The following is a 19,884-nucleotide window of genomic DNA, read 5'->3' on the forward strand; positions in this document are numbered from 1 at the left end:
TCGAAGGTGGAGGTGGCCGAATATGAAGGGGTCCTTTGCGATAACTTGAGATGTCCTTGGAACGGGCTCAGGAGATGCGAGTGACCGCCAGATGTTATATTACGACGAGAACTATCGGAAGGGGTCTTGGAAGTCGGTTTATTTGTATGGCAAGAAATTTCTTCCCGGTGGCTGGGTCCGTTCCGCATTGTGGAGCACTTGATTGTCGTCTCTTACGTACATGGTTACTGGGGAGCTGGCGGGGACTTGGCATATCAATCAATTGAAGTTGTATCTTTCTTCCGAGTCCCAAGACTCGGATATGCAGCTGGAGGACGACCTGGATTATTCTTTACCACATGCGTCCATTCCAGTCCTGGGGGAGGTCGAAGTGCCGTTGGGTGATCTGGTCGACCTGACGTCTGGGGCTGGTGACAAAGTGGGGAACATTCCTGTGCCGTGTGTCAAGAGTGGTTCAGAGGTGCTTGTCGGGATTCTGGTAGACTTGGGGTTCAGGCTGGCGGTGCAATGGGGGAGTATTTTGTGCGAGGGGCCCAGGTGGCTGTCCCAGTGTGAGTTCAGATAGTTAGGCCCGGGCTATTTTGGTGGAATCTTCTGCTGGTTCGTAGAAAGTCGGGCCATGTGGGTGATATTTATTATATTTATGATAATTTTCTACTTATAACTTGATTTCCATGTCCTCCGCTACGTTGTCATCTCTCCGTTTAGAGGTTTTCGCGTTCCTCGGTTCGCGCAAGATGCCCGACACACGCACTTCTCTTCCATCTGGGTTTCTTCTCTCGGCTAGATATTGGGTGATTACATTTCCCAGATTCATGGCTGCTTGGATAATGCTCTTTTGGCCGGAATGCCCTGGATGTAGGTCATCTAGGTAGTCATAGATGGTTATTTCGATCATGAGGGTTGCAGCGAGGGTTAATTCATATTTAAGCGCGACTTCTTCGCACATTACTTTCTATTTATTTCGACCCGAGAAGCAGAGTTCTCCTGACCCTTGAGGATCAGAAATCTGTCAAAAGTCTTTCTCGGGAAATCAGAATTCTATCTTTTGGGGCTCTGTCTCTTGGTTTTGTTCCACGGATTGTAGGGCGGAGTTGAAACAAAAGTATTTGGTGACCTCCCATTTTACGTGGGGATCTTGCTACATGATGGTGAGCTAGAGGCCCACGAATATGATAATAATTCTACAGGATCGCTGTGAGCTGAGGGGATATTATTGGTCTAGTTCGGAAAGTTTTTGGGAAAACCTGGGTGGGGACGGCTCGAAATGTATTGCACTATGGTCTTGTGACCGACAGAACACACTTTCATTAGCGAGGGATTAAATTTTAGTTTTGTTGAAGGCAGGGATTTAGTTTATAATTTATTGTGAGATAATGGTTTCATTAATTAGCTTAATTTTATAATTTATAGTGGGAGTTGATCGAGTTCTATCACTTGTATTAACTATTTTTAATTCGTAGGTAGTGTTCAAAAGTTATTTAAAGTTTTTAATTTAACATTAATTTGAATTATATTTAACATTGGGATTAGTTTTTATTAAATAGGTCGTTGAAATTTGATATATGGGGCTCTAAGAATACTTAAGAATAATTATAAATTTAGAGAGTCAAGACTGCGGGGGAAAATGTAACAGCAAAAGTAACTAAAACATCGAAAAATAAAATAAAATGAAAGTATGCGGGGGAAGGTGAACCTGAAGGGTTACATGATCTCTAGAATATCTCTGCATATGTTTAATAATGTTTTAACGGGAGTCAGGTTATGGGGAATGAGGTTTGGCGTTCCATTTTTCTCGATTTTCGAGGTGAAATATAATATTGGAGTAAAAAAAAATATTTTCGCAATAAAGTCAAACAGAACGCATCTGGTGTGCGCGTACCGCTCGTTAAAATCCGTTTTGTTTCAAGCTACACGAGTATGAAGGACGATTCAGAAGAATATACCTTTTAAATATTGAAATTAATATTTATGGATAAAACACAAGTCGTAATACTTCCACAAGATATCCATGTTTTACAATTGAGCCTCTCATTTAATTTTCAACAGTGGGAGTTGGATAGAGATCGGCGGAACAAATAAATTAACCGTCAAAATTTCGGTTAATCATAAAAAGTTTGGTTCACTGTTTATTTTTGAACATTTCATACGAATAAACAACGATTTAACATGGAAAAATAATGGTTTTTTTCTGATATTTTTTGGATAATTGTCGGTTATGAATAAAAAAAAATAATTGGATTATTTCTTCTTCAAATTTAATTTAGCCCAGTCATAGCAATTCCGGACACCCTGTATACAGATAATCACTAATAAACGACTTTTAAATTATGTATTTTATTGCAATTTTTACGTATTTATAATGTATATTATTGCTGTTGAACCCAAATTTATTCAAATTCAAATTCCAATATTTTATTGTGAAGTCAATATTGATTTTTGATATTCCCAGAACACACCTATTTTTAATATAAAACCAAAAGAGAGATTCACGAACGGTACGCGCGCACCAGATGCCATCTGTTTGAGTTTATCGCGAAAACATTTATTTTTCACTCCAATATTATATCCCGAAAAAAAAGACATATGCTATCTGTGGAAAATAAAAGCGAAAAATGCTTTATCTACTTCGAGTTCTACTCAAAAACAAAATAATTGGAGGTTCTATCTGCCGTACATTCGTGTCACATTACACAAACACCAGGTGTAGGTGCCTATCAATCATTCAGTGTTTTGCTTGATTTTAAGACGAGTAATATTTTAATATTAGTAGCCCCATAGATAATTAAAACATAAATTGTACATAAAAGTAAATACCAAACAATCTTAAAATGCGTAAAAATCCAATTAAAATAATTTGTTGTAGTTTTGCATTCTACTGTAGAATTTGGTAAAAAATATATAGTTTAAAATTTGATAAAACATGCGAATAACTAGATAACGTAAAGTTAAAAATAATAAAATCAAAAAGTAGATCAAAAGGTCTACTCAAAATTAAATATCGCTGTAAAAAATAAGTAAAATTTGAACTTTGATAATATCCCGATTGATAAGAAAGTAATTTCGAAAATAACATCATGGATTTTAGTGTGTTGCCTCCGGGCGATAAATGTCAGGAAATATGAACTCCATATTCTTTTGTAAATAATTTTAGTTGTGTATATAAAATAAAGTAATAGTTCGTTTTAATTCGAGTCCCAGTCATTTGCGTACAACGAGTTTTTATATGGTGCCGAAACTCGGGACCTTTAGATTAGGAAGTTAGTTTCGATTTATTAAGAAAACGGCGAAACAGCTTTAAAGGTTTAATTTGGACTGTTGAACGTATTACGACGAGACGTGGGAAGCGAACATTATTTCAAGATGTCTGAAGGTTACAAAAGAAGTCTAACGAAGAGAGAGGTAGTTCGAGAAAACGTCAACGAATTTATTGGGAAGTTACAAACGGCGACACAAGCGAACTTAACGAATGTGAAAGACCTTGAAGTTGTTGTGGCTCAACTGACCCGATTGGAATATTCATTATCCGTTTTAGACAACGAAATAGAAGATAGCGTACCGTTGTCTGATATAAAGGTCGAGATGAAAGAAGTTCACGATTTCATGACTCGAATTACCGGAGCCAAAGCTGAAGCGGAACATCAAATAAGACAAGCTCGAGATGACTGTTCATCAACGACTTCTAGCAGTAGCGCTAGCGGAAGAGCGAGATATACCAGGTCAATAAATTCAGCCAAACTACCAAAATTAGAGGTACCGAAGTTCCACGGAGAATTCAGTGAATGGACAAGTTTTTGGTCTCAGTTTGAAATTGCGGTCGACCAAACTGCACTCCCTGATGTCCACAAACTCAGCTATTTAAAGTCGTACCTACGAGGGAAAGCTGCGACGGCCATACATGGTTTATCCCTGGAAGATCGGACCTACAAAGTTGCTGTAGATATTTTGAGAAAGAGATTTGGACAAAAATGCGTCATACGGAATGCTCATACGAAAACGTTGCTCAAGATGCCAGTAGTAGAAAGTAATTCTGACACCGTGGGACTGCGGAACTTGTATGATACTTGCGAAATCGAAGTTAGAGGATTAGACGCAATCGGTATACCTCAAGATTCCTACGGAGTGTTCCTCTTTAACATCATAATGGACCGGATACCTGCGGAGATGAGGCTAGAATTCAGTAGAAAACATGACATCGACCAGACCTTGGAAGTTGAGGATTTGTTGACGTTTCTGAGACTTGAAGTGGAATATCGGGAAAGGGCGTTGTCCTTCTCGAGCTCAACCAGGAAAGAAGATCCCGACAAAACGCGTTACTCCAGATGCCAAGACAGAAATCAGTCGAGTTATACCAGGTCAGGCAGATCGTCTTACCATCGTGAAGTCCCGAGAAACAAACCAAGCTCTACGGCTGCTCTCATTACGACCACTGGAACCACATGCACATTTTGCAAGAAATCCAATCACAAAAGCGAAGACTGCGATATCGGAGACATCGGGCGAAGAACAGAAATTTTGAAGAAGTCTGGCAAGTGCTACAATTGCGTAACTGGAAACCATGTCGCTCGAAATTGCAAAGTTAAAATTACTTGTACCAAATGTCAACGACGTCATCATATCGCCGTATGTGAAGTCAACGAAAGGGAAGAAATTAATAAAGTCTCCGATAACCCTAACACCGAAGACAGTATGCCACAAGACAAAAACAGTACTGTCGCAAGTTCAGTTGGAACGCATAATCCAATAATAAAAACTGTACTGTTGAAAACGGCAAGAACTTTAGCAAAGGGACAGAACGAAAGATCCATTCGTATACTGATAGACGACGGAAGTCGGCGTTCATTCGTTCGAGAGGACATCTCTCGCAAGTTGGGCTTGAAGGTCGTTGGCCAAGAAGAATTTTCGATATTTGCGTTAGGAACTGTCAACGCGCAAAAACGAAGATGTCGCAAGGTGAATTTGGAATTAAAGAAAACGAACGGAGATTATTTGAAAATAGAAGCGTTGGAAGTACTAGAAATCAACGCGGCAATTATCAGCGTTCCACGTGAAGAAAAAAGAGACTCTCTGAGGATGAAAGGACTTAGTATAGCCGATGTCACATCTCCGGATATCTCAAAGGAAATGGAATTGGTCGCGCTAATTGGCTCAGATTGTTACTGGAAGATAATTACTGGAAAGATCCATCGAATCAACGAATCTCTGGTAGCGTTGGAAAGCGTCTTCGGTTGGGTTGTTCAAGGCCCAACGATGTCGACTGTTATGACAATTGGAACTAGTATTGGTTGCGTAAGCGTGAATAACGTAATGGTCGATTCCGAAGAGATTCAGCTGTCAAAAGAACTAAAGAAATTCTGGGAGCTGGAATCTATTGGAATTGCGGATAACACTGCCGTCAATTGTGAAGACGAAGCTGCTCAAAAATCATTTGAAGAAACCGTAAAATGTGAAAACGGAAGATATCAAGTCGGTTTTCCATGGAAAGAAAATGCAGTGAAGAATCTTTCGTACAAAAGACTCGAATCGCTTGAAAGAAGGTTTCGTCGAGATTGATGGCTTTTTAGTCAATACAAAGACACATTTCAAGAATACCTGAGAATGGACATCATTGAAGAGGTGAAAGAAGAAGTCTGTAAAAACCCAATTTACTACTTGCCTCACCAACCAGTAATCCGTCAAGAAAGAACGAGGACGAAGTTGCGTGTTGTATTCGACGGATCGTCACATGAAGAAGGAAAGGCCTCTTTCAACGATTGTCTTCATTCCGGAAGCAACCGAAATCCAGACATGTATGACACTCTGATAAAGTTTCGAATCCACAACATAGCCTTCGTAGCTGACGTTGAAAAAGCGTTCTTACAGATAGAACTTGTTGAAAAAGACTAAGACGCAGTACGTTTTCTGTGGTTTCAAGAGCTAGAACTTTGAAGCTTTTTGAAGGAAATAGAGTCACTGAAATCCAAGAAAAATCTCAACCGAAGACTTGGAGACACTGTAGAGGACGAGAAAATCCACCAGACCTAGTAACTAGAGGACTAGAAGTCAAGGCGCTTCTCCACAATACACTCCGGTGGAAAGGACCGAGTTGGTTAATCGAACCCGAAGAAAAGTGGCCAGTCAAAACTCTCGAAGAAATATCCGTGGAAGGACGTGATATTACAAAAGCTGAGCAAGCGGTACGCAGCTGTTGTAAAGCCACAGTTCAAATGTTCGTCTCCGTTAAGACTACGAAGCCTATTTTGGTTATAACGAAGTTTAGTAAGATGTCAACACTAATACGTCTTACAGCTACAGTTCTGCGTTTCATTAGAAATTTAAAATCCAAGGCCGAATCTCGAAAAAGGAATTCATTAACGACTGAAGAGCTTAAACAAGCTAAACTGTATTGGATCAAGGAAGTCCAGCAGACCGAATATTATTCGGAGATACAATCTATAAAAAATGAGAAGCTACTGTCCGAGAATTCTAAAATTGCCCAGTATAAACCTTTCCTCGATGACGACGAAGTTTTAAGAGTTGGAGGTAGATTGCAGATGTCCGAATTCTCATATGCGCAGAAACATCCAATCATACTACCCGACAGTCATCGCTTTACCGAATTACTCATAACGCAAGAACACGAACGACTCTTACATTCCGGATTGGGCATAACACTAGCGAGCCTACGAGAGCAGTATTGGATCCTGAAATGTAGACGGAAAGCCAAACAAGTCATTCACGACTGTTTAATATGCAAACAATTAAGAATAAAACCAAACGAAGAAGAAACTGCACCACTTCCCAGGGATCGAGTAGTCGAGAACCCACCTTTCTCCACTACGGGCATTGATTTTGCCGGACCTTTGTATATTAAAGACGGAAGTAATCCTGGAACCAAGAAATCTTATATAGCGCTCTTCACCTGCGCTGTCGTCAGAGCGGTTCATATCGAATTGGTATCAGATCTTTCAGCCGAAGGTTTCTTATTAGCATTGCGAAGATTTGTGGCGAGACGAAGAGTACCTCAAATAATTTACTCCGACAATGCTAAAACACTTAAAAAAGCGGAAAAGGAACTTCAATTACTTTTTAAAATGTCTACAAGTGAAAGGGTTACCGATTTTTGCAGCTCGAAGGGAATTACTTGGAAATATATCGTAGAGCGAGCCCCCTGGTGGGGAGGATGGTGGGAACGCCTTATTAAAAGTATAAAAATTATACTCAAGCAGACGTTGGGTAAGGCGTTGTTGTCATTTGAAGAGCTAACCACCGTTCTAGCTGAAACGGAAAATGTCTTAAATTCGAGACCGATCTCGTATGTCAACAAAGACGTTGAAGATCTTAATCCCTTGACTCCCAAACATTTTCTAACTCTAGATCTTGGAAATTCTTTTCCCACTGACGTTTCGATACCAGTTCCAAAGAGTAACTTGCACGTTCATTATTCATACCGTGTGTATTAAAACTTCTTCGCGAAAGGCCGCAGCTGTTTATTCTAGCGCCTATAGGCTAGATTTTTCGCGTATTATGGAATTTTCTAGAATAGCAAAATAAAACTAAAACGTAAACTAATAACTGGGAGAATGGTTGAAGTAAGTAACTTTTTGGATTTTTCGGTTTTGAATTTTTGAGTTCACTAAATTATTGGTTTAAAATTAATATAAATTAAAAAAAATATTGTTTTATTTGAAATAAAAGATCTTATATTTAAAAACTCGAGATTTTAATGAAGTGTTTGCAAAACATGAAAAATATAGCAGATCCTTTGATTTATTTTAGTTAGTAGTTACTAAAGAATAAAAGTCGCTAACTGACTTGGACCTGGGGGTAGTTAAATTTTGTATGTAAAAGTTTTCTTTGAAGAAGTTTAGTATTATAGTTTAAATTTATTAAATAAAATTAATAAAATATAAATGATACATTTGGTTTAGTATTTTACCATGGCAAGTAAAATGAACAGTTATTTCAATTACTTTTTAGTTTTTTATTTTTTTGACAAACTATTTGGTTATTTCAAAACCAAACCCGTCGAATTATTTGGTATTCGAAATACTATTTGGTATTTTCAGTTAACTGGCTTAAAATTTTGCTCTAAAAATATTCGACCAAATTATTTGACGTTATTATTATTATATTCGATTTGGTATTTGACGTGCCTTGAAAAAAAATATTTGATATTCGATTCGATCCCCAAAAAATGGTATTTGCATACCTCTAAAAACAACACAGTAATGTTGGCTTAAATAAAGACCTTTTAGACGCAAACTTATGAGTAGCTTATTTACTAATGTTCAAACATATATGCTTTACTGTCATTCATCTAATTCATATTTTTGTGGATTTATTTCCACTTAGCGCCTCGGCATTTTATCCGTGGCAGAGGCGCTTTAGCCTTGATCGAAACCACGCGGAGAGTTACAATTGCGTACGTACATTTCCTTTCTAAAATTCTGCTTATTCTTCAGACTAAAGGTTCATTTAAATAAAAAGATTATCTATCGTCTATGACCTCACTGCCATGTGATTTTTCATCCCCAAGAACAATTAGAAAGGTATGTTCCCATTTATCCCAATTTTACCTTCTCCCAAAGTTATCAGTTATCCCAAAAACATGGTGTCCCATTTGTCCCAATTCCATTCCTCCGAACTGGAGTTCATTTAACCCAAAAATATGTATTCCCATTTTTCCCAACGATCAAGTTTCCCAAAAAAATTGAGTCCCATTTCTCCCAACGATCAATATTCCCAAAAATATGGATTCTCCTTTCTCCCAATCATTATTTTCCAAATATATGGTAATTGCGCGGTTTTAGATTTCATCGGTACGAGTCGATATGTCGAAAAAAATACAGCGTAACATTTTGACGGCATTATATTTTTTGACGACATTGTCTAATAAAATAGAAAGGGGCCCAAAACGAGAAATTTACGCCATAGATCATTTACGAGTAATCAAAAAACGTGCAGTGATTGAGATGAAGACGGCAGTTGAGTCCAGCCCTTTGGAATCGGTAAACAAAGTAAGTTTACCGTTTTGTGAATATGTGAATTGACTTTTCGTTAGGTTAGGTTAGGTTAGGTAAGGTTAGGTTAGATTAGGTCAAATGGGCAAAATTTGATGTACTTGCATATTAAAATAAAACTTAGATTCATGTTTATACCAAGTGTAATTTTGGGACAAATGGGATTTGGGATAACTATTTTGGGACAAATGGGATTGGGAGAAATGGGATTGGAAGAAATGGGGGTAAACCATTAGAAAGATTCCATACTTTTGTACGATATTTAGAGACAAAGATTTTAAAATTACGAGATGATATATTCGCAGCATCCGGCCTAGCAGACGTCTAGCTTGTGTCATGTTTTCCCTCGCCTGCAACAAGGAAAAGGTGTTGCTTTTACTAACGCCATACTGCTATTCGACTGAACCGCTGTCAACAGGTGCGCTGACGTCGACATCACGGACAAGCTACTTTTGTGCCTTTTTCACGTTTGTGCCTTGAAACTCACGGAATAAAAGGAGACGCACCTTGGAACTCCCCAACATTTACTGACCTTCTGTTCGACTCACCTAACACGTTGGCCAGGAAAAAAGTTCGTAAGTATTTGAAAGGTTTTGCTCGTAATTTTAACAATTACAAATAAATAAATGAATGAATAATACTGGACTATTTTCAATTTAACTCGTCCAAATATGAAAATAATTAATTAATGGCTAATAGTAAACGGGTCACTTGGAACATTGCAGCGGTGCGCTCAAAGATAGAGACTCAATAATGTTTAATTAAAGTTTATAAGCTTTTGGTTATACGTTTAAGAGTTTAACTTAGTTTATACGTTGTCTCGGGCCCGAGTAAATATCGTATTTTTAATTAAAAGTTATCGAAGTTATTGGGTCAGCAAATCAGAATAAAATATAAATAAAATGGGATTGGTTTTATTAAATTTACGAAAAGAAATTTGAATACAGTTTCATACATCTAACAATATTTCCTTTGATAATATAAAACATTTAATTATTTTTACCTCTGCGAGGGGACAAAGTCCCCTAGGAGGTGTTATACAACCACCGTGTCTGTCTGTGGGTCTGTCAGGCCTGCGAACGCGTTCGCATTTTCGGTGCAAAGTGTAATCACTGCGTACGCAGTTTCTCGAAGGGTTGGCAAAACCACCGTGTGACGGTGAGCGTTAACGGATTAATTTGCGGTTTGGTTTGGATGGTGTTTTTTCGCTCACCGTCATGACGGTTTGGTGTATTACGTTTTTGTAATGTTTATGCGTAGGTTGTGAGTGTTGAATTTGTTGTGTTTGTGTTCTGATGGTTGTGCATGTTGAGCCTGTTGTGTTTATATGGGCGTTTTCTCTCCAACTTCTTCTTAATGACTTTGGGACGGACCGAGTGCTGAGTGTAATGCTACCTCTCAACGTCCAATGGCAGGGTTTCCACCAGTTGTACACGGTATTCGTCTTAGTATCAATTTGCGATCGCATCGGGCGGGATTAGAACCCGAGACCTCCTGCTTGACGGGCGGACGTTCTACCACAGAACCACCGACACTTGTTACGCTTCATTGAAAATTAGACCTTCAGCTTTATCGGAAGCGTATTTAATAAAGTACGAAATTTTGGTTTAATTGAAATAGAATTGAAATTGAAATTATTGCATCGAAGAAATTCTAATTTAGCGTTTCTCTATTAATTAAAAACAAATGCGCCACCCAGGTTTCGAACCCAGGCCATTCGGCTTGGCAGTCGAGCGCTCTACCACAGATCCACCGATAGCTGCTTAGGTTCACTGAAATTAAGACACGCATCGTAAGCATAATAGGTAATAAAGTCTTTTTTTATTAATGAATTTATGAAGGCTTAATCTGGTTTTTTTACGAATGAAATTTTAAAGGTTAAATCTTGTTTTAGCGCAGTCAGCCGAGATTAGAGGGTTAAAGGGTAGACCCTGTGGGTGGTCCACTTTGTTAGTTTTTTTTGGTATTTATTTACGGGTATTCTTAACGACCTATATATAGTTGTGTTAATTCAAAGGAGATAATTTAACGTTAATTGCTTTAAGAGCTGGCGGTTAGTCAAGTGGCTCTCTGTGCTTTGTTGGTGGTAAGGTTTTTGCTTCTTGTAAATATATTTGGTGTGGATATTTGGATATCTACGATTTCTAACGCAGTCAATGATTTCCTGGGTGTGCGAGTCATTATATGATATTGGAAATTGGACGGCATTGGTCTTTTTCATGCGGTATGTGTCACAACGTCAACTGGAAGTCTACGAGCGTTGAAATAAAATGAGCGTTAAAGATGCGGCAAGTATTTCGTAAGCGAGAAAAATACAAATACCATCTGTAGATATTTCTTTCATTAAAATTTGCTTAGTATTATATTCAACTGATAAACATGTACTGTAAAAAGGGTTAAATTCAATTGTGCATTGTTTTAGTAAGTCTAACTCGCTGTTGTAACTACTTAATTTATAATATTCTGAATAAATTAAACTCGATTGTTTCGTCTCAATTATTTAAATTAAAATTAAAATTTTATACCGGGCAGGGTTTGAACCGAGAATACGTTTTTCGTAAATAACTCTGAATTGCGGAGATATCTTTGGGGGTCGTGTCGAGAAATTAATACCACTGGGGGGTTATTCCGAGGAGAGGTATATTTTGGCTTGCCAACTTGTTTCTTTTGGATTGGAGGCATTATTATGTTAAATATATCAGAATATTGGAGGCATTACGCTCGTAAGTTAAGCTAGTGCTTGTCATTTAATAATAGTAAATTATAACTGGCAAACATTTGAAGAAAATCAATTTTTGTTCAACATATTTGTGGTTGCCATGGAATAACCAAAAGAGTTAGTTAGCTTAAGCCTAGAGTAACGCGTGAATCAAATAAGTGTAATTTTACGCCGAAATTTCTTCTTAATCAAAATAGCTAAGCTTAATACTAAAATATGTCACCTAACATTTTGCTAAGCTAACCTTAACTAGACAAAACATGACTGTAATTAATAATTAATTCTTAGAATAGAAAATCACTCATAAATTCACATATTTTAAATCTTATTAAAGGAATGTGTTTTATTAGTATTTCATGCCTTTTTTAATCAGAATTTCTTTGAAAATGCTGTTCAAGTTTCTACTGAAGATATTTTTCTTCGTAATCTTTGGAATTTACTACACCAATCAGGAAGCTTTGCCGAAAGGTAAGGGTAAATAAGATTAAAGAAAACGCCAAGTAAAAAAGGATCAAACATTTGAGTTAAATAGCGCAAAACTGTTTTATGATTAATAAATATTACATAAATAATAATAGGTTTTATACACTTTTAATTGTGGTGGTACTTCGGTTTTAGATCTATTATAAAAAACGCGAATAAGTGGAAAAGTCCATAATTAAAAAGGATAAAAAAGCTAAATCCTAAGCAAATATGAAGAAATTTCAAATCTATAGTAGATATATTAAAAAACGTGTATCCTCATTAAAGTGAGAATTCGTTATAACGTATAATTTCAAATCGGCCCGAGTGGCGCGATGCATTAAGAGGGATTTCACAAAATAGTTATTTGGTATATGAACGCCAAAGCCCTATTCAGTAAATTTAAATTCCACGCGTTTCAGTGAATGCGTTTTTCAGGCTTCAAGATCATTTAATTTAGATTTCTTAGCAGCGTACGTGAAGTGCTTCCCTACTATATACGCTTTATTAACAAAATATAAATACATTATTTAACTTTTATAATTCGGCGGTTGAATACTGGGAACTTCTGTTGTGCCTAAAAAGACTTCCTAACAGGATTAATTGGTCGCTTAATTTAAAGCTGAGTTATAAAATGTTTAAAGCAAAAAAGTCGCTTTGATCTGAATTATTATGAGGTCATTCCTTTTCAAATAGTTTCGGCTTTGCACGGATGAGAACACATCGGTTTAAGTGGATATTTTATGAAACTCTAGCTTTCCAGAAATTGCCATTAATAGAGACTTGGCCATGGCCGCCATGATTGTGGTCATACTTTTCTCCCCACTATAAAAACTATTGAAAAAAAACTGTGACGTAGCACTGCAAAGTCCCTATTAACTAATAAACTGCCTATTACCTTCGGGGTTTCTTTTACGAAGTAAAGGCAAGAATGTATTGAAGTTACTAAGAATATTTCAGCATAGCATTAACCCCTGGTACCATCCTCTCAGCTTTTGTGGAGAAAGTTCGTCTGCATTGAAGGCGCATTCAAGGTCATACCATATAGCAGACGAATTTAAGCTACAAAGGCTGCGAGGATGGGAATCAAAATCCTGTAGTCCAATCTAGGTCCAATATTCTTAGAAATACTGAAATTTGTAATATTAGTCAGGGAATACTTTTACAAACTATCACCAATATTGAATTTCAATATTTCAATGATTATTTTAGTAAATAAACTTAGAAGATTCAATTTATCAATACACTTTTTGATATTTTGAATTGGTTTTTCTTAGCCGAGAAACTGCCCAACCAATCTATTTCATTGAAAACGAGACGTGATACTTCGTCTAAAACATTATTTGGGATATTAAAGAGGAAAGAAAGAGCTGATTTAGGCTGCTGCTCCTGTCCTGACGACGAACGTGATGATTGTTGCTGCTAATAAATTAGATTAATTTTGAGTATTCATACTCAAACATTTTAATTTTATTAAAAATATTAATTTTGAAATTTTCAATTTAATCGTTGGTTTTATGGTTTTTGTTTCTAACCTTTTAGATGTAACCAAAAATAAAAAAGCAAATTTGTTCTTTTTGCTTGTTTTTATTCAGACCATCGTTTGAACTACGTTTGCAACTTTGCATTATCTAAATATAAAAGATTACCACAGAAAATAGAACCCAAAGATAGCCATTTCATGTAATTATTTCTGCGATTTAAATATACTCAGTTTACATAAATGAGCTTTTATGGCAAAGATTTATTTCATTATATATATACATATATACATGTATATGTATACGTATATATATCTATAACAAGAAAACATAGATAGACACACTTGGAATGCCCATCGCTCCATAGAACCTAGCCGCAAACGATAGACACACACGGTAGGCAGGGCTAAAACTCGCGAGTTTATTACGTCATGTCATTTAAGCGCCTGATTGGTTGTTGTAATTCGATTGAAATTTGAAAAAAAAAAAACAATTCCGGAAATTGGCGTCTGCTATTTCTAGGGAAAAGTTAGCGAGGGAATAATGGATTTGGTTTCTCAAGATAGTTCCTGTAGGGAATATAATTTATATGAATTAGTTGAACCTGCGATTAATGCTTTAATTAAGCCTTTTGACGACTTGGAACTGTTTAAATCAACCGACGCGAGTACTGACTATTCAAGTTTTATTATAAGAAGAAAGGACCATGTTTATTATCCTACATGTGCAAGGCCTATAGATATCATCGCCTTGAAAGAACAGGAGTGGAAAGAAACCTACTGCGTTTTGAACCCTGTAAGAATTGTAATATCTGGCTCAACTTTAAGAGCCAGCTTGCAGGTATTTGGTTATGAAATAGGCGTTGTCTCAAATATTATCAAGAAAGTTGATGACATTACCGAGAACTCGGTTACCAGTGATCTTGAGGCTCAAGCTACTAAAACAGAACACTGGGAGCTGTCGGGAGAACTTTCACCACTAATTAAAAATTAACATCCTATGGGAATTATACAATATGCGAGGGGTTTACGATGGAAGAAATAAAGTTGAATTCTGGTGGTGCTACATTAACCTCATTAGTTTCTAAAACAATTCCATTTTGTCGTTTTGAATCACCAAAATGCTCTAGTCTCATTTATAAAGGTTAATGGGAGTGCACTAGAATCTATATTTGGACAACTTCGCTTTACAACTGCAGGAAAACTGACAGGAATAAATTATAGTCATGCGCAAAGGAGTTTGTTAGTTAAGTATGACAGTCATGGAAAAAAATTTACCAAGGATGATTATAGAAAAGCCCCGATAGCCATTGCGGCAACCAACCTGAGAAGAAGAAGTAATCAAACCTTGAATTGATTTGAATGAATTAAATTAACTCTTTAAGCAGATTGAAACCTTTCAATTGGTTAGCTAAGCCTAACTTTTATTGAAAATTTGCAAAATTAAGTTTTGAATAAATAATTTACAAATCTAATTTTCTTGGAGCTGTTTTTTTTCTATAGCTTCTTTTCTTATCACTTGTTATTAGTGGTGTTTCTGGACAAGCGAATGTGTTCTTAATATTCATGAAAGCTTTTCTCTCGGGAGAGACGTTTTTGGTTTGAATCTTGCTAGCTTTTTTGCATGGAGATTCTGACTGACTAGGGTTTTCAGACTCTTCTCCGATATAATAATAATAATAATTTTATTGTTGAAATTTTACATTTTGTTCGTATGCGATCATGGGCTAAGTCAGACTTGACTTTTAAGCCGCAACACAGACATTATACCGATACAATTGTTTGTTACAAAAAAAAAACGAAAAAAAAAGAAAAATACATATTGTTATATCAAAGGCAAAGGGTATAGGGTAAAAAAAGAGAGAAAAAAAAGAAATATATTGTCATTATTTAGTCATTAATTCAGACCTACACAATTTAAAGTTTTGAATGAATATTTAAGTTATTTAGTTTTGGATTTTTTAATACAAATTCCCGAGCCATCTGTTTAAACTTGTAAAGATTTGGTAGTTTAGATAAATTCATTGAATTGAAGAGATTAATACCTTTATAGAATATAGATTTTAGTTTGATACTTGTACGACATTGAGTGCTATTTAATAGTCTCTGGTTACGAAAACTGTAGTTAGAGTTCATATTGTACTTAAATACGTTAAAGAGAGGTTGTTTTATGGATTTGTAGATAAATAACAACATATTATAAAAATATATTTCCTCCACCTTCAAGAGGTTTAATTTTTTGAAAATAGGCGTGGTGTGGGACATATATGGGGCATTATCTAAGATTCGAATTGCTTTTTTTTGGAGTACAACTAATCGGTTTATATTATAGATAGACGTATTGCCCCACACAAAGGTACAATACGAAAGGTGACTATAAATAAAAGAAAAATACAGTTGACGGATAATATTATAAGTAAATAATTCTCGGTTACGTCTTAACAAATATATACCAAAGGAAATTTTCTTGGATACCGAGTTAATGTGTACATTCCAAGTTAAGTGTTTGTCTATCCATAAACCAAGATACTTGGCTTCCGTCACTTCCTTTAAGTTAGATCCGTCTAAATTTATATTATTAATATTATTATCAGTTGGTTTATTTCTAGTTGTAATAACCATATTTACAGTTTTCTCTTTGTTAATTACTAATAAGTTTGTTTTGAACCAATGATTAATATTTAAAATTTTGTTATTTGTTTCCGCGTACAATATATTTAGGTTTTTATTTGAATCAATAAAAAGAGTATCGTCTGCATAGAGGTTTAGATTATTATCGATGTCAAGATACGACAAGTCGTTCAGAAAAAGGTTAAAAATCAGTGGCGAGAGTATCAATCCCTGGGGTAGCCCATCGGATACATATTTTTTAGATGAGTAGTCGGATTTTACTTTAGTTTGAGTTGTCCTCTTTGTTAAGTAGCATTTAAGCCATTCTAAAGGAGCTCCACGTATACCCATCAAATTTAACTTGTATAGAAGTAAGTCATGATTTACAAAATCAAAAGCTTTTTTAAGGTCAATAAACACAGCCATTACATATTTTCCAGCATCAACTGCCTCAACGATTTCACTGTACACCTTACCCAAAGCAAAATCCACACCACAGTTGTCACGAAATCCGTATTGTTTCTCAGATATGAGTTTAAATTTTTTAACAAAGCTATTTAGTCGTATGTAAAAACATTTATCGAAGATTTTTGCGAAAATAGATAGTAGAGAGATGGGTCTGTAATTAGAGGGTTCGAGAGCATCACCTTTTTTGAAAATAGGGACAATTATTGTATTTTTAATATAGTTGGGTACCGGCCATTATTGAAGGATAGATTAATAAGAAATAGGAGAGGGCCTAGAATATTGTGAGCAGCTTGTTTAATAATTTTAGGTGAAATGTTATCGAATCCCAGAGCAGAATCATTTTTTAGGTTTTTAATAATAGAAATTAATTCAATTTCGTTTATATCTAACAAAAACATCGATTTTGAGCTCCTTTTTACATGTCTACATGAACTATTATAATTAATTGCGTTCTGTGAATTGATTGGTGCATTAAAGAAGTCGTTAAAGCAGTTAGAGGAAATGGGAGTACTTTGATTCGGTTTTTTTCTATCTCGACCCATGATTTTATTGATGGTTTTCCAAAGAGCTTTAGTATTTTTATAGAAATTATTTCTAGCGTTTCTAATTATATTATTTAACTTATTTCTATGGTTTTTATACCGTGTCTCATTTTCATTATTAGGATTTAATTTAAAAATTTTATAATATTTATTCTTTAATTTAATCGCTTTTTTAATTTCATCGTTGAACCAGCAGTGCGAGTCTTTTGAAAAAACATTTATGATAGGAAAACATATATTATACAATTCAGTAAATTTACTAAAAAAAACAATCAAACGCTGGATCTAGTTCTTTCTGTTGGTACAGCTCGTCCCAACTTACATTTTTTAATAGATTGTTAAATCTATATATATTACTTTTTGTAAAACTCCTTATTTGTAATTTAGATTGAGTGGGAATCGGAGTCTCAATATTTATGTTAATTACTGCGTGATCAGTTATATCCCAATCGCTAATTACATTAACATTACTAATGCTGGAATTATTGGATAAACAAACATCAAGTAAAGAACCAGATATTCTAGTTGGGAGACATACATGTTGCTTTAAGTTAAATGAATTTGTTAGATCAGCGAGTTTTTTAACATCACTGTTGTTTCTTAAAAGATTTATATTAAGATCTCCTAGAATAATTTTTTTACTATCGGCATTCCCCAATTCTGCGATAGATCTTTCGAAAGTTTCCACAAATTCGTCTACTGAGGTGTTGGGGGGTCTATACACGACGCGTAAGTATAAATCATTTATTTTTATCGAATATATTTGAACTATGTCACTATTATTGTTAGCTTTTTCAATTGTTTCAACGTTAAAGTTATTTTTTATATAAAAACCAATTCCCCCTCCACCTCTAGTAGTACGACCTTGACCGTAAAAATTGTACCCGTCGAGATGGTCGAAACTTCCATCCTTAAACCATGTTTCGACTAACGCAAAGATGTGCACTTCTTTGTTCAGATTCGTTAGACAGTTAGCAACTATAGGTCTATTCACACGAGCCAACTTTTTGATCCAACTAGATGAGTCAACTTTGAGTTGAGTAAACTAGTTGGTTCGTGTGAATAAAAGTTCGATGAGTTGATCCACCAAAAAAGTACAGCGAGAAAAAAATGGATCACTGATCCATTTTTGCTGACTCAGCATTTTGATTTGAAAAGTTGGCTCGTGTGAAAAGGTCTTAAGTTTGAAAAATTAGCGTTTGCGCTTCTAATGTTATGAGATATTATATTGAGCACTTTTGGCGCTTAAAGTTTGAAAAACAACCTTTTATAAAAAGGGAAAACACGAAAAAAGATTAGCATTGTACAATTTTGGCTAGTTGGTAGTCGTATTTATAAATTATGTTATCAATTTGAACTGAGTTTGTGTTAATCCATTTAAATTTAGATGGCAGTTTTGTTTTCGCAAATACTCTTAAATTAAAACGCGCTAGAGACTGAATTTGAGTATAGTCTTGCTCGATATAAATATTTAAACCTTTAAGCTTAACATTGTTTCTTAAAATGTTAATTTTTACATCATATGTTTCAGCTTTGTAAATTATGACCCTTGTTTTGTTTACTTGATAGGGACCTCTTCTAAACACTTGGCTAGGTGATATTACAATATTAAGAGACAGTTTATTTGAGAATAAGTCAGCTACTTTAGTAACCAGCGTCTGCCTATCTTCATTATCACTGTCTGGAATGCCTTTAATAACCAGATTGTTTCGCCTCATTGATACGTCCAAATTATCAATCAGCATTCGGTTATGTTCGATTTTCGACGCCGTATCTTTGCGAAGAGTTGCTAACTCCTGATCTACATTATCTAATCTAAATATGATTGTTAATGACAAACTCTATTGTTTCTTGTACCAAATTGTCCAAAATCTGACTAGATTTATTGGAACCTTTAGATGAATTTTTGGCAAGGGTAAAGGTTTCTGAAGGAACTTTGCTTATCACATTGCATAAAATCTCACTACGCGTATTATTGCTTTGACTTGGTACTTTCGGATGAGGACTAGGAACTATAATATGAGATTCAATTTCCTGGCTAGGTTTTTCTTTACAGTATTTCTGGATAACTAAGTCTAAAGTTTCCTCTATCGAAGAACTAGAAGGACGACTAGAATTCCTTTTCTTTTTGCTTTTTGAAACCTTTTTCAAATCGTCTCTCAACATTGAGCCACCTTTTCCTATATTATACTCCACACTGTCTTTAAATTTGGCATTGCACATTTTTGAGATAAGCTCAACTGCGAATAAATTAACAAAGTCATGCTTATCTATCAGCTCCGATATTTCAGCTGTCAATTGCATAACAAGCTCTTCGTCAGCCTTTAGGTTTGGACACGTTTCCTAAAAAACAGATACTCCAGCTTAGGCCACTTAAGTTATTGCTTTTTGATAATACTCACTGGTAAAAAATCCTTGTTAAAACTTTCTTTGATTTTTAAGTCAAATTTCCAAATAAATTCTCTGAATTGAGGTTTAAGGAAAGACAAACCACCACCATCCAATTCTTTGAGGCAAGGTGGTAGATATTAACTCTTCTCAAACTCAGTCATTCTAATTTGTCGAATAATACTCAGGAATTCAATAGCCTGGAATCCCTGG

General features: G+C 35.5%; 2 protein-coding genes across 2 annotated transcripts; both read left to right on the plus strand.

Annotated features, from left to right (window-relative positions):
• Positions 1–3,363: 3,363 nt before the first annotated feature.
• Positions 3,364–5,553, plus strand: LOC149968986 (uncharacterized). The gene has a single exon (XM_090169728.1). The coding sequence runs from the start codon at positions 3,364–3,366 to the stop codon at positions 5,551–5,553; it is 2,190 nt and encodes a 729-aa protein (XP_090025854.1).
• A 710-nt stretch (positions 5,554–6,263) lies between these two features.
• LOC149968987 (uncharacterized) lies at positions 6,264–7,442 on the plus strand. Its single transcript, XM_090169733.1, has one exon. The coding sequence runs from the start codon at positions 6,264–6,266 to the stop codon at positions 7,440–7,442; it is 1,179 nt and encodes a 392-aa protein (XP_090025859.1).
• Positions 7,443–19,884: the final 12,442 nt, after the last annotated feature.

This window comes from Leiobunum rupestre, chromosome 1 (genome assembly GCF_980474605.1).
Source record: "Leiobunum rupestre chromosome 1, qqLeiRupe1.1.hap1, whole genome shotgun sequence".
Lineage (NCBI taxonomy): Eukaryota > Metazoa > Arthropoda > Arachnida > Opiliones > Sclerosomatidae > Leiobunum > Leiobunum rupestre.

Bases quoted from the DNA above. Each gene is read 5' to 3' on its own strand.
- LOC149968986 (XM_090169728.1), top strand. From the start codon at position 3,364: ATGTCTGAAGGTTACAAAAGAAGTCTAACGAAGAGAGAGGTAGTTCGA.
- LOC149968987 (XM_090169733.1), top strand. From the start codon at position 6,264: ATGTCAACACTAATACGTCTTACAGCTACAGTTCTGCGTTTCATTAGA.